The sequence below is a fragment of the Temnothorax curvispinosus genome, unplaced genomic scaffold (assembly GCF_003070985.1).
Source record: "Temnothorax curvispinosus isolate PA1 unplaced genomic scaffold, ASM307098v1 QBEX01002451.1, whole genome shotgun sequence".
NCBI lineage: Eukaryota > Metazoa > Arthropoda > Insecta > Hymenoptera > Formicidae > Temnothorax > Temnothorax curvispinosus.
The window spans coordinates 163,752-178,595 of record NW_020212231.1 but is presented as its reverse complement, the minus strand read 5'-3'; the positions used below and the strand labels follow the sequence as shown (position 1 = coordinate 178,595).

Below are 14,844 nucleotides of genomic sequence, written 5' to 3'. Positions count from 1 at the left end.
TATAGATGCGATATTATTTATATTATTGTTTATACTGTTGATTTACAATAATATAATATAAATACATATAAACAAGTTTTTATATCTTTGTGTTTATCTTTATACCTTTGTATTTATCTTTATTATACCTTTTATCTGTATACCTTTTATCTAAAATGTTTACGTAAACTGTAACGCAGAAAAATTCACTGAGTTGTTTGTATTGTATAATGTGACAAAAGTGCCTCACAGCCAAGTTATAGGGAAAGAAAGAGACAGAGAAAGAGACTCGAGTGTCTGAGAATTCATGTTTATCTATTTAAAAAATCTGTATTTATATTATGTATAAATTCTATGCGCAAATAGAAAATAATATTATATTTATAATAAATTGTTATATTTTTTCAAGTGGATCGCAAAAGGAATGTAGTTAATCTCTTTAAGATTTCTTCATCTTTTTTTTGTACGTATCACCTGCGGTCAATTTTCGAAATTTCTTAATGGCGAGATACGTCATCACCGCGTTTACAATATACGTGCTAACGCATACAACACAGATGTATTTCAACAGATATAATATATGGATTAAGTATATCGAACAAATATTAGATAGTATTCCCAGAACGACAATAGTGGCCGTACAGGCGTAGTTATTAATCATACCTGAAAAGAAAAAAGATTTTATTATTGTTACGTAAGGCGTGTGCACGCATGGACAAGTGTAATCGAATACATACTTAAAACTGCAAACTGAGTATAAAATGCTAAACCATATATAGGATTTGGGACGTTAAACACGGAATCATTTGGGAACAGTCCGAATCCCTTGCCATATCTGAAATAAGAGACGTTATTTTTTTTATTATCTTCTGAAATAATTCTGCGATTATTTACGATCGTCAATTCGAATAATTTTACGATCACGTTATTTCATTTTGTATCTTGTCTAACGTTTATTCTCCTCGCATTTTATGGATCTCGATGTATCGGTTAAAAATTCGCGCGGTTAATACAGCATTATGGCTGAATGCATGCGGTGTCATGTCGCTGCTACTCGGAGTCTGTTTTCTATTGTTGAACTGGCTGCGCTAGTTCAGGAGTTTATCTTTTTCCCCTTCCAGTGTGGAGTTGAAAAAGATAAACTCAGAACTGGTGCAGCCAGTTCAGCAATATAAAACAGACCCTCGATTGCCGACTGCACTTTCTTCGTTCACGATTATATTACACTAGAACACTACTTTGCAAAACTACTAAAGATAAAATAATGATATTCACGTGTGTCTCTATTATCTGAGCCAAAATAATTCTATATACAATTAATTGTTTGTAAGTCAAAAATACCAGCCAAATGAGAATAGTCATTGGACATGTAAAAGTTTTTCATACAACTCATCTTGTTTAGCGACAATCATCTTTGTGTCTTATGTAATTATTGTAATTATTATTCATGACGTATGAATCGACGCGTCGTGATCCTCTGCCTCATAATGCAGAAACTTCTCAATGTTAAATAAAATATTATTTATATATCGATATCATTATATATATTGCCACGTCGTGAAACAATCTATGTCTGAAGTAGTCTATGCCTTCAAAAAATTAGGAGCTACTCAATATATAGTCAATAAAGAAACAATGAGATCGAATAATCGCAATCAGACAACCCATACAGCACACATATGTCCAAAAGCGGGACATGAACTCAAAAAGGATTCGTGAAAACCTTTTTGAGTTCATAACCGATCATCTGTGCTATCTGGGAAGATTAAGCCTGCATTCCGATATTCACTGTCAGTACTGCAAATCTATATTTTACGTCACGTATACTATAGATTTTCAGTAATGAAAGTTGCTGACAATGAATATCGGAATGCAGCCTTAGGCTATGCTCCGATATTTACTGCCAATATTGAAAATTTATTTTAGTATACGTGTACATAAATCAAACTACAGATTTTCAGTACTGCCAGAGTGAATATCGCAACGCAGTCATAGATCAACGCACGTTTAATCACGTTTCCTAATCACGTTAGGGTTGGCGAACCGCCAACACGGCAGACGCTTAAAACTCGCTTACTCAGTCGCAAACACTTTCGTGCAGGTGACGGTCTCGGAGATGTCGCACATCGCCTCGTACGAGTCGTCCTGCTCCTTCTTGGTCTCCACGACGTACGCGTAGTACGACAAACCGAGACCGATCACGCACGCGGACACGATCCCGGCGTTGAATTTTCGTAAGGCGCAATTTCCAGCCGCCGGCATCGTGCTGCGAAACGGTACTCGTCGCGAGCTTCTACTGGATTGTTATCGTTCCACTGTACGCGCGTACAGTCATTGAGCTCGATATCTAACACACTGCAGTGATACGGCCGTGCACCGTGTGTCGTAACTCGTTGAGATTGCTTCGAGATGTTTCGGCGCGGCGATGCGTCATGCTTGAACGAGAGATGGCCGAAGGAGCCGTTACTGACGATCGATGAACGAATAAACATTTATATGCCGAACCTTGGGGTTCGCCGTCGCGTCGACTCAAGCTCCAAGCGTGTGTGCTCGCTAGAGCGGAAAATAGCTTTCCTCACTGGATTACATTTGCATAATTACTCGGGATTATATTTACCACGCGTTGCTTGACGAGTTGAAATCTTTTATTCCTTTCGAGATTTGTACATTACTTAGTAAACTCTAAAATAAGTCTACCTACACATGTACCGTATGACGTATATATTCAAGAATGGAACTAATAGGGAACTCGAGAAGAGAGATATTTATTCAACAGCTACCGCGATACTTTTTAATATCTCCCTACTTGCATCTCTGTTTTAAAACATAAACATCAGTAATCACTTATAAGACTTAAAAATTAAAGGTTTGATCAAAAAATAATTCTGCCTTAAAGTATACACATATCTCGTTCCTAACATAGTTCTTAATATTAATAAGATATTATTTATGTGTTAGTTTTCACGTCGACATGCGGTGTACGCTATGTATTCTTGGAATTTTGAGAAATATGCATGATGGATGAAGGCAATACCTCGGTAAATTAAACGTTAAGAGCGTGAACCACTTAACTAGTTATATAACATATATTAAATTTGACTTGTAAAAAAGATTAATTGTAAGAACCATCAGTTTAGGAAAGCGTTTATCCACATATAATATCTTTCCCACATATTTTAAATATGTCGACTTGAGTTCTTGCGATTTATTCTTGCGGAGCCATCGCCCTGGCCTGAGCTTTAACGCGCTTCTCGTATTCCAAACGATTTTGGCTGCAAAAGAGATGCTCAATTATTCTTCAAGCATTAATGGAGCTTATTAATCACAACATGTCTCATAAGTAAATACCAATATATTGTGTATGCTTCAGCCTGAGCCGGATCCTTCACGTTTGGCTCGTTCAACAAGTCCTGAATACCAAGCAGGATTTGCTTGATCGTGATGGCTGGTCGCCAGTCTTTCTCCTCGTCCAAGAGCGACAAGCAGACAGTGCCGGATGGGTAAACGTTCGGATGAAACAGCGGAGGTTCGAATTTACATTTCGGTGGGCTTGACGGATAATCATCTTTGAAGATCATACGCAACTTGTACAGGCCACCCTCCCACGGAGTCTGCAAAATCATGAGTTTGTGTACGAAATGTGCACAGTCTACTTGAAAATCTACTCGACTTACAGATTTCTTTCCAGGTATCGCGCATTCCCAACTCATCAAGTTGAGGGAGCCGTCTGGATTCTTGGTTGGTCTAGCTACGAAGCCCTGCAAAAATTGTGTTCTTGCGTCATTCAGGAAAAACTCATATACGAATTTTATACGAAAAATAGAGCCAACGTTTCTACGAGAGGCCTCTGACGATTTTATGGGATTTTAATAGCACGAAAACATCAAAATAAGTTTCTCGAAATTTTTGTAATTGTGTTTTACAAGTGTTATAACGTTTATGATTAATTAACTCATTTTCTGTCTTTTTCTATGAATAAAATTGGAATTGTTCACGTGAAAAATATTTAGTTGAGATAAAGTAGATGAAATTGAATGTCAACTCTTTCTCGCTTTCGACGACATCGGCCTGGAGCTCGGGGCGCCACGCGAGCCGATTGTTTACAATCGCGCATATTCACGACGGATAATCATGATCGGGGATAGCGTTCCGCGCGCGCCAAGCGGGGGGGACGGCTTTTGATGGCGCGTTCCCGCGGGAATCGCGCGTGCACGTAGCGAGGCGCGGAAACTTACGAACGGGTGGTCCTTCCTCCATGCCTTTCGCTCCTCGGCGAGCCTGGCGATCGCTATGCCTGACATTACGTCTGCGACGACGCGGCGATTTTTTTTCGGACGGGAGACACTCACGCGGCCGGACGACGCGAAACGACACACCGCGCGATCACTTAATCACGTCTGCGACGTGCTCCGCCTTCGTGGACAGACTCCTGCCTACGGAGTTTAAATATTTTGTCGGTCGTAGCCGACAGACGAGTCCGCCAAATGCGTTCTTCGCAATCCTCGCAAGGGTGCTGCCGTTTGCCAGCTAGAGGGCTAGAGGGTTACACGCCGACCGCGTTCGTGAAAGCGTGTAGTACGTACGGTTAGGATTTAGGATCGCAAGAGGGATTTTTTAGTGGATGAACTGACCATATAACGGCCGGCGACTCGGTCGATAAGGAAGGACGATTTTTCCGGACTAAATGTGCAGTCGCGCGCCAATAACGTGGACCGAAAACTTGTCCAGATCAGTGATTCGTTAGTCCAGTATTTAATCGCACGTGGCTCGCAATTTGAAAAGTTGCTGATTAAATATGGAAGACAGATATGAATCGTTTAAAAATAGTTTTAGCAAAAAAACAAATTTATGAATTTTATGGTTTAGATTAGTAACGTAAATTAATTTGCTCATGTTACATATTGAATGATTTCTATAAACAGTCACTCTCAATTTTTGATAAAATTATAGCATTAATTCAAGAAACATAGAACTACACCCAGATAGCAAAAAGCTTGTAAAAAACGTTTAAAGGACGTCCGAAGTCCTTTAGACGTTTTTAAAACGTTTTTAAGAAGTCTTTCAGAAGCTTTTGCTAGCTGCGTAGTTTTACGTCATATGCCTTGATTATTTATACCATCTTTGAATTTTATTTCTGTTAATAAATTATTTCTGCAAGTGTATTTTCATGTCAAGATTTGGCAAACAAACCTATTAGACCTATTATTCGATATTTATATTGTGGGTTTGCGTGATGAAATTTTTTTCGATCTTTTATTTTTACATTGCTTCAGTTTGTTCACTGAAATCATCACTATTTTAAATAATTTTGAATAACTTGATTCCAGTGCAATCACTTCCAAAGTAATAAAAAATATATTTTTATTAAATAATTTTTATGTGAAGATATTGAAAAATATATTACTTGAAAATGTCTTAAAAACGTCATTAAGACATTTTGTGTCCCGATTTTGGACATTGTTTTGTCTGTAATTATAGACAATGAGGAATAAAATGCCATAAACTCAATAATATTGCCGCAAACATTTTTACGGTGTTTTTACGCGAGCGTCGCTTGCCGGCTGACGCTGTAGGTTCCACTCTGTTTGAAAAATGTATTATCACAATACGGCTGCATCAGGCATCAGGTAGATCACATCTCCGCCGCTGTTATCGCGCAATATGTTCATTACACGTTAAGCCACCGTTTTAGTTATCCACCTGCTGACACGCCGAATACAGCTTCTATTTTCTCATTAGCATCACTGTCATTCTTCATATGACGCCCATCGCGATCGCGTATGTGATACCAGTCCGTCGCTAGGTCGACATCGAGTTAAAAAAGAAAAGTGACATCAGAATTCCATTTCATTTCTTTTATAAATATGTATCAAACTTTTGTTTTTCGGAAATAAGTATATTTGTTTGGGTGAACAACTCGTCAACATCGATATTTATTTACGGTATTTTAATATTTTACACGCGATGAGAATGACAGTGCAACGAACTTTTCTGTGAGTATTTAACTTTTGCTTTTTTTTCTGGATCTAATACTGCATGGATTTTATTATAGTTATTAAATCAGTTGTACAGGTATCTTTATAGCTTTTTTAGATGATTGTACGATTAAACTGAGTGGTAGTAAATCGATTTGTGACGCACGCACGAAATCTTAAGAATGAGTTAAAGATTTTATGACATATTACAATATAATTAATTATTAACAATTATTAGTTAATTATTAGTTAATTATATTAGTAATTATTAATATAATTATTATTAATAATTAATCATATATTATTTGTCAAAGAACGTAATTAATATGATTGAATTTTGAAGCTATCTTGAAATATCACATCTATTTTCATTGATTTAGATTTCTAAATAAATATTATGTGCCGTGTAAATGATTTTACGTTTATGTAGATAGAAAAAGGCACACTTAATGATTAATATGTAACGTTAAATTTGTAATCGAGTTCTTCGTGCGAAGGACGGTCCACCGTTAAGCCGGAGAGATAACTGTAACAATATTTGCATGATATTTAGTATCAGCGCGGCAATGTTACGTTGACAATCAAAGGCAAGATCAAGGCAGAAAGATTTGCGTCGCGTGATTTGTTCATTGAGCATGCTTGAGCATGAAACTGGAATTGTTTGGCAAGAGCGGCGGCTAATCGATCACGAAAGTGTTTCAAAGAACTGATAAGCTAAGACGATCGTGATGCGCGTCAAAACCGAGAAGATAATAAATGCGTGATATTAAATTATGTATACGTAAGTCGGTTAGTGCTGACGAGTATAACGGTACATCGATCTCGTTATCGCGCCTTGCGCAAATAATGAAGCTGCCAAGTAATAAAGATTATAAATCTCTCACGCTAGCCTACATCCACCCACTTTCGTCGCACGTCTTCGCGAGAGAGTCCACGAATTGTGTAACATTGTTAAACAAATTGTTACTTATTTACGATCAAACAAAGGATAAATTATATGTCTCGCGCGATCACGCACAGATGTTAAATATGTTTAGATATGACGAACGCATGAAGTTGATATTGATTTCATGAAGAAGCATGTACCTATCGCGGAGATAACTCGATCCGCGTCAATTCGGCTCCTCCAAATTCCTCCGCGGTTAAACAATCAAACTGTTTTATTTACAGAGTCGCACTCTTCTTTATGCATGTAAATTTGTTGCATGGCTTTACGAAAGACGATGATATTTGTTATCGACATCGTCCACATATCGACGATCATCCCGAATGCAATTTTGTAAAAGATCGGCAACTTCTCGTTTGTTTTAACGGTCTTAAAGATGAATGGAGAGCAAGGTAAGTAATGATGCTGGAAAACCTAAAATGTAAGTCCTACATTTTCAAATTTGGTGATCATCGCGCTTGGTGCTTCCTTGACATAAAATTGAAGCTTAATTTTATATTGTTCGACAGTATATTTATTTGATATTTCGATGCGCTTTTAAGAGAGCAAAATAATACTGAATTTTCAGGGCCGAACATGTACACGTACTTATTCTTTGCGCGTGGCCGAAGGCAACGTTTAACCCGCAGGAGATTTTACGGGGATTCACGTTCTTACGAAAATTAATGATTGCGAACAGTAACTTAACTCGATTGTCAACCGCATTTCCGAGCGAGATGCAATTTCTGGAGGTAGAGAATGTGCTTGCCAAATGCTTGCTGGAGAGCAATCGAAAGCTTTGTCTAGACTTCGTTAAAGTTGCTTTTTCGAATTTTCATGGACAATGGGCGTGATAATTGACAGTTTTTTCATCAAACGTCATTTCATCAAAGAATAAAAATTAAATAGACTGTCTCGGAAGAGATATTGATCATGAAAATTCGTTTTCGTTGCAAGATATATATTTTTGCTTGCATTTTTATCTCGAGAATATATTTACGAGAGTTTGGAGGAAGATGTTTGTATCGATAGAAAATCAATGTGACCGGCACCAAACTGCGTTCCCTACCGAAAGATGCGTTCTCCAATCTGCGGACTTTGAGGTGTCTTGATTTAAGAAACAATACTCTCGGAGAGATTAATATTACGGCTTTCGATATACCTGCGTTGAAACACATTTATCTGGCCGGTAAGAGTAACTCGATGAAGTTTTTATAAGAAACTACAAAAATTTTCGTCAAATAAATAAATTACAATTTGAGAAAACGTGGCTAATTGAAATTATATTACCTTGTGTGTAAAACGCCATGCGATACTTTTGTAATACTGACACCTTTTTATGTAATAAATTGTCTGATGAAAATTGCGTTCGATTGATGCGCGAATAGTGGATATAATTAATGAAGATGTACTGACGAAGGTAATCCATTGAGATGTACGGAAGATGTAGCGTGGATTTTGGACTCCAGTGAAGGATCAGCCGCGAGTAAAGTCGTCGACAAAGACAAATTACTTTGCGCCACGCCGTATGATGGAAGACCGCTTGTCCCGATCGTCGAGATAATCGCGGTAACGAGAAAATATATCCTTTTCTTGTAATTGATGATTAAACGGCTCCTCGAGTTCCCGTTGAATCAATCTGATTTTCAGACATTGAAAAAGGAATGCAAAAAGACGGTTTGCGACTGCGAATTGATTTATGTGGTTGGTGCGGGCAAACTTACGCAGAGGCAGCTTATAGCTTTTACCTCGGTCAACTGTAGCCATCGCGGTTTAATGGAAATGCCTAATTTTTTACCTGCAGATACAACGACCCTTCGCCTAAGTGGAAACAAGGTCGTTTATTCACGCAATTAATTTTTACCCAAAAAATCGCGTCGTACAAAATATATTATTTAAAATTATTACAGACGTGTGATTCATTGATACGATTTGTAAATATATTTTGAAGCTTATATCAATATAAACTTACTATTTGTTTTGAAGAATAAATACAAAATATCGAATTTCTTTTTACTTTTTTTTACATAACGTTTACATTTTGATACATTTATATGTTACGTTGCTGGTAAAGGGATTCATTATATTATGTGGTAAATACTTTTAATCCCCATCTCTTGTTTACTGCAGATCAAGGACCTAACTCCGCTTACGACAAATCCTGCTTACAAGTCCGTGCGGGACCTCTACATAGACGATAATCTGGTAGAATCTATCGCTCGGCTTGAAGGATCAGACTGGCTGGACCGTTTCCGTCTCCTTAATCTTCGAGGGAATAAACTTACCGACGTTAGTTGGCCGATGTCAAAGTTATCCGATGTCACGCGAGAAGACAATCTGTTTCGCATGACGGATGTCGGAATGAGGAAAAATTGTTCCGAGTTGATTTCGTGCGGCACGGTAGACGATTAAGAATCGAGATACGCGATTTAAGACGATTGTGAAGTATCACGCGCGCGCGCTATTCTACGTCAACGTAGCGCGTTGCTATTTCATAAGTGCACGAAACTACAGACACAGTTTATGATTCTTTGTTCTACGTGTCTTTCAGTTACCTACTTACGCTCTGGAGAACGCGTTGCTGCACAATAACAATGTAGCTGGCCTGTACCTCGGCAATAATTCGTGGGCATGCGACTGTCACTTTACACCAAGCTTTCAGGTATAATTAAACTGATATTATATAATTTGCACATAAATTTTTAAAGTAATTGCCAGTGTTAAGATTGGCGTAATTACCGCTTTGTTCAAGTAAGTTTGACATTTTTTTTACTTTAATCGTTTTAAATTAAAAAAAAACAAACAAATAAATAGAAATAGTGATATAAATAAAATAATATTAAACCCAAATTCAGATTTCCAGTATTAAGTGTTCACAATGTATTTGTTTGCTTGAAAAAAATTCCGTTCTTCTAATTTTAAAAAAGTTTGTATAGTTATTTAAAAATTTAAATATAGTTAGCATAAATAGATTAATCATTAGGTATTATTTTAGTCGTATGCTTCTATTTACCTTTTTGCAGGATCTTCTGATCAGGCATTCAAATATAATAAAAGATATCAACGACATAAGGTGCGCTTTTACGAGTGACAGCGATAACTCAAACAAACAGGTAACCAACTGCACGTCTTTTCTATATTAAGTCAGATTGGAAAGCAGATGCATGAATAATGCAATTAAGATATGCAATTGCGTTGCGCTTTAACGCTTAATAAAATGACCCTCACAGATCCGCGATCTTACGCGGACGGAGATTTGCATTTCACCAGACGAAGATTCTTGGCTTCATCCCCTCGACATTTTGAACATCGTATTGGCGTCATTAATATTTCTCGTGCTTGGCAAGCTTTTGTACGATTACTGGTCTTTTAAGAAAACCGGGAAGCTACCTTGGATCGTCGCCAAAATACCATGATAGCGGTACAAGTGCCTCTTATCCCTTGCAAAAGAGCTATCAAGTGTTTGATCATTAGAATAACGATGGAGATTGTAGCGGAGGGATGAATATATCCGCATAAAAATATTCCTTTACTTACAAGATCTTCGACGTACACACTTTTTTCTTGTAAATTTAGTAACTAACTTCGAATTTAATTAAACTTTTTTAACATAAATAATAAATGAAGACGAGATACGAATATGTGTTTAGATCGAACAAAAGATTTCAATTAGAAAACTTCCATTAACTGTTTATATGTATTTTGACGTTTATTTAAAATTTATTATTAAAGATAAACCAAGAGAATAAGTAGTAGATTATATCGTAATAATACGCAAATTTGTGAGTTTATACTGATTGCTGTTCTGCAGCCTCACAAATATATTTCTGATACAAATTTTCAGCAGCAGCAATCTTAGCGCTATCGCCTCTCACTCCTTGTCCTACAAATAATATTAAATTATTAGTAAGTATTTTTTGTATTTTCTAACCAGATTATATTCGATGGTGATAAGATAAAATAATAACGTACCAATTCCAACACGCCCTAAAGCTACGCATTGAGCTGTGTACATAAACCCTTGATTTGTTTTCGCCTTGCGAATAGTATACTTCGGAATGGATTCCCCTTTCTCGAGACAAGACTTGTAGAGTTTTTGCAACGCGTTCTTCAACTCGTCTTTATTAAACGCTGTTATATCTAACATCCTGACACAAAGAAAGTGTATCAAATTCTATTTTGCATAAAGTATATTGTTTTTCGGAGCGTCGCTCCGATAAGTTTTATATCATCGAGAAATCCATATCCTAATTTCTCATGTATTTTTGCACCATTAAACTTACTCCGCCCTCGAGAAGTCTAGTAATTCGCGCGAAAGTTTCGAGCCATCCATCTGACACTCGGCTATCATCCACAATATTTTCGCTGCCAATTTGTTTTTTGCCAGATCTTCGGTCGCGGCACACGACATTGCTGGCACATTATCCAAACTATGTTTAACAACGTGTAAAGAAGCACTTGCAACATTTTATATGTCGAATTTATAAACGACAATTAAAAGTTATTGAAAAACGATTGTTAAGGAATAACTGCAGTGAATAATCTGCACTGTTACTGGATAAGAAAATAATGCTCAAATGCGCGCATGATGTGGGTGATAATGTTCTATGTAATCTGTTTGTACGAAGTATTTACCGCTAAATCCACACAGGTCACCGTTTATTACGCACAGATTCGGTTTCAGTTTGTACTCGTATTTGATTGACACTTTGCACCGCTTTGCGTACTCCTCAAGGATAGTCCACGGTGACCGACGATTCGCAGTTGCCGCAGAACTTTTCGCGACGCTGTCCTATATTATTTAAAAGTTTTTTTTTTACTATAAAGCAACAGACGTGATTTTAGATAAACCAAATTTATATTTTATCAACGTGTTATTACGTGGATAAAAAATTGGGTAAAATAAAAAAATTAAGAAATATTTATTAAGAAATACTTTAACCCTCTGTTGCAAAAAATTGTTTTGCAATATTCCGTGCGCTTTATTTTTTCATCTATATTACAAATATAACATAAGTAGGTATCTCAATACCTGTAAGTTTTCAATTACTTTTTTATCGATTTTGTCACATTTGTGATTATCATTGGCCATCAACGGGTGATTTTCTATATTTCTGTCGATATTTGGCCGAGTTTCCGAATCGTTATCATCTGGAGACAATTAAAGTAAGATTTATTTGTGTCATCAATTGCGAAATTAATTTTATACCTTCCATATCATCGTGCCATTCTCGCAATGCATTATCAGTCACTTTCGTCCATCCTTCCAAACTATTCGTTTCAGCTATTGCTGTCATTAGCCCTATATTATAAACACAATCGTGCATTGAAGCAAATATAAGCAGTATTATAAATTTTCCTATGTTCGCGAATATCTCTGTAAGACTGTATTTTTTTTTCTATATCACACTCACTTTCTTCCGAACTAATACCGATTGCTTTGTCAGCATTATTCTTTGATTCCTCCTGAGAATTGTCACATTTATTCATCGTGCTCGTTTTGAAATGTTGAACAATCTCGTCGACTCTTGAAGGTGAATTCAAATGATATCCTTGACAGGGATGTTTCTTCTCGCACTGAATGGATTGTTCACTACAATGTTGAGACTCTAAATCCACCTGCTTCTCGTGAATATCGTGCACCATAAATTGCGTTTCAGCATTCTCGGTGGCTTCGCGATGTTCCGAAATCTTAGAAAAAGAGGCACGTATATATATAATATTTTTTTTTTCATTTAATGCAGCAAGCAACCACAGCGTGTAACAATAAGCGAGAAGTGTTACGGGGAATCTACGTACATTCGTTTCTTCGGCGAACGATTCTATGTCGGATACCATCGAAATCGTCGCGTTAGATTCCCGGGAATCCGGTGTGTGAAACGAGCTGGACGTGTCTGCAATATCAAATGAGCGTCAGATCCGGCGACCTGAGCACACAAGTCGGACAATATTGCCATGTTGTAAATTTTAGATTCGGAGAATCGCTGAAATTTCTAGAATACACTTGAAATCGCACGACATGAAGAGTTGTTACGCGTAATAATTTGGCAAATACATAAATTGTACACATTACATTATAAATAATAGGAGGCGTGGATGCAGCAATTTAGCAAATCAGCTTACGCGATCGCGCTGCGCCAGAGATTACATCGCAAATTTTCGAATAAGCACTCTTTAATCATTAAACGCTAGATTTACAAAATGGAGCAAATGAAGGATTATTCCAGATAACAATTTGCTCAATAAGTCCGTGGCACACAAATGAAAGGATAAATGAATGTAGGTCGCGCGCGCGAGCGCGCGCGATATATATCATACACATTTCTATGAAAGATAAATCTTCCTCGTGAATAAATTATTTGTGTGTTTCCCGTTCTATCATGTATACCATTAATTTAATAACGTGATAATTACAATGAGGTTAGCCGAGTGCACGAATAAACGCTGGCTATTTGCATAATTGGATCACGCTATTGTAACCATTAATTTCAAGCTTAAGCTCGTTATTTTAAACACGTTAAAATCGTAATAAAACATCGTTAAACTGGGCGTACTAAAATTCTCCGAGATTGTTTGTCAGTTACGCGTGTGCACGACACGGGAAAACATCGAACCCCCGGCGGGGCCCCGGGGGTTCGAGGGAAATGCGTACCATTTTCCTGATGAGCGCAAGGCGTTTTGAGCTGCTGCAGCAAATCCTCCGCACGTTCGATCACCGTTTCCATCTCGCAGAGGAGCGGGGCCGCGTTCGGGAATCGCCGTGTGATCGTGTCCCAAATGACGTCGGCATCCTCGACACCGTGCAGAGATCTCGGTGGTTCCAGCTTGGCGTGTATCGCCGTGTCGGTGAACGATTCGCTCCCGCTGGACATTCGAGGATCCTCTTCCGTCTTTTCGCGAGTCTGTCCGCGACGCGATGAATATTTCATCGAGATTCGGGGCGATAAATCTACCGGGTTGTATAGGCGAGCGATTTTACATTTTTCGTGGACGGAAAATTGACGGATGGAAGACGTCAAGAGGCAAACAACGTAGGAGCGCGATGTTGTCCTCTGATCGCGATGTACCGTGCATGCCACTCCGCGGTATGAATTTTTCGGGTCGTATATGAATAAAAGTGAGGCAGAACGTTGCTATTAGTAGTCAGAAGATCGAAACAGGGGCATTTATATTGAAGATTTTAAAGCAAAATTGTATTCTGTGTTTTGTAGGGCTTTTATATGAACGCTCTGCTTTTATTACAAAGCACAGTCGCTTTGCATTTTAAAATTATTTTTATTACGGTAGCTATAGATACTATCCACATAGAATCGTGTAATATATGTACAAGTTAAAAATCTATTCATAATTTTGTAGAATATAAAATAATAACCTTTGAAAAAAATTGCCAACTAAGCCGATCACGTTTTTATCAAAAAGTTTGCTCTCGGAAATAGCTTCCGTTTTTTATATCTACCTCTGCAAAATATACTGCAAATTTTTTTAGCGAAATAGGTGCTACAATATTCTATATCTATATTTTTCTATTATCTATATTTTTCGAAGAATTTCCTTTCCAATTATTTCTAACGGACAAGGATTAAACAAAAAAACTTTTTTTTCCATTATAATTAGTGCTACGCTGTTATTTTCGATGTCGCGAAATTTGTATATTAAAGACGAGGTATCGTTTTGCAAAACATCTTAAAAATATACAAGAGAACGAATAAAAGTGGCACTACGGCCTGATATGAATTTATAAACTTAAATCAGAACTAGAATATAAATAGTATTACTTTTCAAGAAATTGCGATTAAGAGTCCCTACAATCGTCAGAGGAAAATTTATGGCGAGGAGAATTGACCTAAATATCAAAAGTTTTTGGACCTTTATACATAGTGGACGAGAAAAAGGGACTACCTTCAGCAAAAATTACAATTCGTTTAAAACATTTTTTTATCTCCATTCTTTTGTAGATGTTCCTTA

General features: G+C 37.2%; 6 protein-coding genes across 7 annotated transcripts; 1 reads left to right on the top strand and 5 right to left on the bottom strand.

Annotated features, from left to right (window-relative positions):
- Positions 1-89: 89 nt before the first annotated feature.
- Positions 90-2,506, bottom strand: LOC112451677 (vitamin K epoxide reductase complex subunit 1-like protein 1). The gene is made up of 3 exons (XM_025011460.1): positions 2,057-2,506; positions 717-814; positions 90-642 (listed from the first exon to the last, which is right to left on the bottom strand). The coding sequence occupies exons 1-3, from the start codon at positions 2,239-2,241 to the stop codon at positions 419-421; spliced, it is 507 nt and encodes a 168-aa protein (XP_024867228.1). The 5' UTR covers positions 2,242-2,506; the 3' UTR covers positions 90-418.
- A 100-nt stretch (positions 2,507-2,606) lies between these two features.
- LOC112451678 (SUMO-conjugating enzyme UBC9-B) lies at positions 2,607-4,550 on the bottom strand. Its single transcript, XM_025011461.1, has 4 exons — positions 4,215-4,550; positions 3,654-3,737; positions 3,328-3,590; positions 2,607-3,251 (listed from the first exon to the last, which is right to left on the bottom strand). Exons 1-4 carry the CDS (start codon positions 4,278-4,280, stop codon positions 3,185-3,187), a joined length of 480 nt encoding a protein of 159 aa, XP_024867229.1. The 5' UTR covers positions 4,281-4,550; the 3' UTR covers positions 2,607-3,184.
- A 1,120-nt stretch (positions 4,551-5,670) lies between these two features.
- LOC112451673 (protein singed wings 2) lies at positions 5,671-10,525 on the top strand. The gene is made up of 10 exons (XM_025011456.1): positions 5,671-5,972; positions 7,125-7,292; positions 7,469-7,631; positions 7,912-8,068; positions 8,300-8,448; positions 8,530-8,715; positions 9,010-9,168; positions 9,431-9,541; positions 9,903-9,992; positions 10,110-10,525. The coding sequence occupies exons 1-10, from the start codon at positions 5,944-5,946 to the stop codon at positions 10,293-10,295; spliced, it is 1,398 nt and encodes a 465-aa protein (XP_024867224.1). The 5' UTR covers positions 5,671-5,943; the 3' UTR covers positions 10,296-10,525.
- Positions 10,526-10,652: 127 nt separating this feature from the next.
- LOC112451679 lies at positions 10,653-11,727 on the bottom strand. The gene is made up of 3 exons (XM_025011463.1): positions 11,163-11,727; positions 10,852-11,027; positions 10,653-10,762 (listed from the first exon to the last, which is right to left on the bottom strand). Exons 1-3 carry the CDS (start codon positions 11,288-11,290, stop codon positions 10,668-10,670), a joined length of 399 nt encoding a protein of 132 aa, XP_024867231.1. The 5' UTR covers positions 11,291-11,727; the 3' UTR covers positions 10,653-10,667.
- Positions 11,728-11,864: 137 nt separating this feature from the next.
- LOC112451675 lies at positions 11,865-13,052 on the bottom strand. 2 transcript variants are annotated; one of them, XM_025011459.1, is made up of 3 exons: positions 12,679-13,052; positions 12,294-12,570; positions 11,865-12,181 (listed from the first exon to the last, which is right to left on the bottom strand). In XM_025011459.1, exons 1-3 carry the CDS (start codon positions 12,715-12,717, stop codon positions 12,027-12,029), a joined length of 471 nt encoding a protein of 156 aa, XP_024867227.1. In that variant the 5' UTR covers positions 12,718-13,052; the 3' UTR covers positions 11,865-12,026. The 2 variants fall into 2 exon arrangements, with proteins under 2 accessions (XP_024867227.1, XP_024867226.1); XM_025011458.1 differs by having other exon boundaries at positions 12,294-13,052.
- A 299-nt stretch (positions 13,053-13,351) lies between these two features.
- LOC112451680 lies at positions 13,352-14,398 on the bottom strand. The gene has a single exon (XM_025011464.1). The coding sequence runs from the start codon at positions 13,806-13,808 to the stop codon at positions 13,419-13,421; it is 390 nt and encodes a 129-aa protein (XP_024867232.1). The 5' UTR covers positions 13,809-14,398; the 3' UTR covers positions 13,352-13,418.
- Positions 14,399-14,844: the final 446 nt, after the last annotated feature.

What these genes read in the sequence shown, in the direction of transcription:
- LOC112451679 (XM_025011463.1), bottom strand. Translation starts at nt 11,290, where the DNA reads ATGTCGTGTGCCGCGACCGAAGATCTGGCAAAAAACAAATTGGCAGCG. An exon ending in CTAGACTTCTCGAGGGCGGA is followed by an intron (nt 11,028 to 11,162) that starts GTAAGTTTAATG and finishes TCTTTGTGTCAG; the next exon opens with GATGTTAGATATAACAGCGT. An exon ending in TTTAGGGCGTGTTGGAATTG is followed by an intron (nt 10,763 to 10,851) that starts GTACGTTATTAT and finishes TATTATTTGTAG; the next exon opens with GACAAGGAGTGAGAGGCGAT.
- LOC112451677 (XM_025011460.1), bottom strand. Translation starts at nt 2,241, where the DNA reads ATGCCGGCGGCTGGAAATTGCGCCTTACGAAAATTCAACGCCGGGATC. An exon ending in ACGAAAGTGTTTGCGACTGA is followed by an intron (nt 815 to 2,056) that starts GTAAGCGAGTTT and finishes CTCTTATTTCAG; the next exon opens with ATATGGCAAGGGATTCGGAC. An exon ending in TACTCAGTTTGCAGTTTTAA is followed by an intron (nt 643 to 716) that starts GTATGTATTCGA and finishes TTTTCTTTTCAG; the next exon opens with GTATGATTAATAACTACGCC.
- LOC112451675 (XM_025011458.1), bottom strand. Translation starts at nt 12,717, where the DNA reads ATGGTATCCGACATAGAATCGTTCGCCGAAGAAACGAATGTACGTAGA. An exon ending in CGGTATTAGTTCGGAAGAAA is followed by an intron (nt 12,182 to 12,293) that starts GTGAGTGTGATA and finishes TTTATAATATAG; the next exon opens with GGCTAATGACAGCAATAGCT.
- LOC112451680 (XM_025011464.1), bottom strand. Translation starts at nt 13,808, where the DNA reads ATGAAATATTCATCGCGTCGCGGACAGACTCGCGAAAAGACGGAAGAG.
- LOC112451673 (XM_025011456.1), top strand. Translation starts at nt 5,944, where the DNA reads ATGAGAATGACAGTGCAACGAACTTTTCT. An exon ending in GCGAGATGCAATTTCTGGAG is followed by an intron (nt 7,632 to 7,911) that starts GTAGAGAATGTG and finishes TTGTATCGATAG; the next exon opens with AAAATCAATGTGACCGGCAC. An exon ending in ACTTTACACCAAGCTTTCAG is followed by an intron (nt 9,542 to 9,902) that starts GTATAATTAAAC and finishes ACCTTTTTGCAG; the next exon opens with GATCTTCTGATCAGGCATTC.
- LOC112451678 (XM_025011461.1), bottom strand. Translation starts at nt 4,280, where the DNA reads ATGTCAGGCATAGCGATCGCCAGGCTCGCCGAGGAGCGAAAGGCATGG. An exon ending in CGATACCTGGAAAGAAATCT is followed by an intron (nt 3,591 to 3,653) that starts GTAAGTCGAGTA and finishes ATGATTTTGCAG; the next exon opens with ACTCCGTGGGAGGGTGGCCT. An exon ending in GAAGCATACACAATATATTG is followed by an intron (nt 3,252 to 3,327) that starts GTATTTACTTAT and finishes TCTCTTTTGCAG; the next exon opens with CCAAAATCGTTTGGAATACG.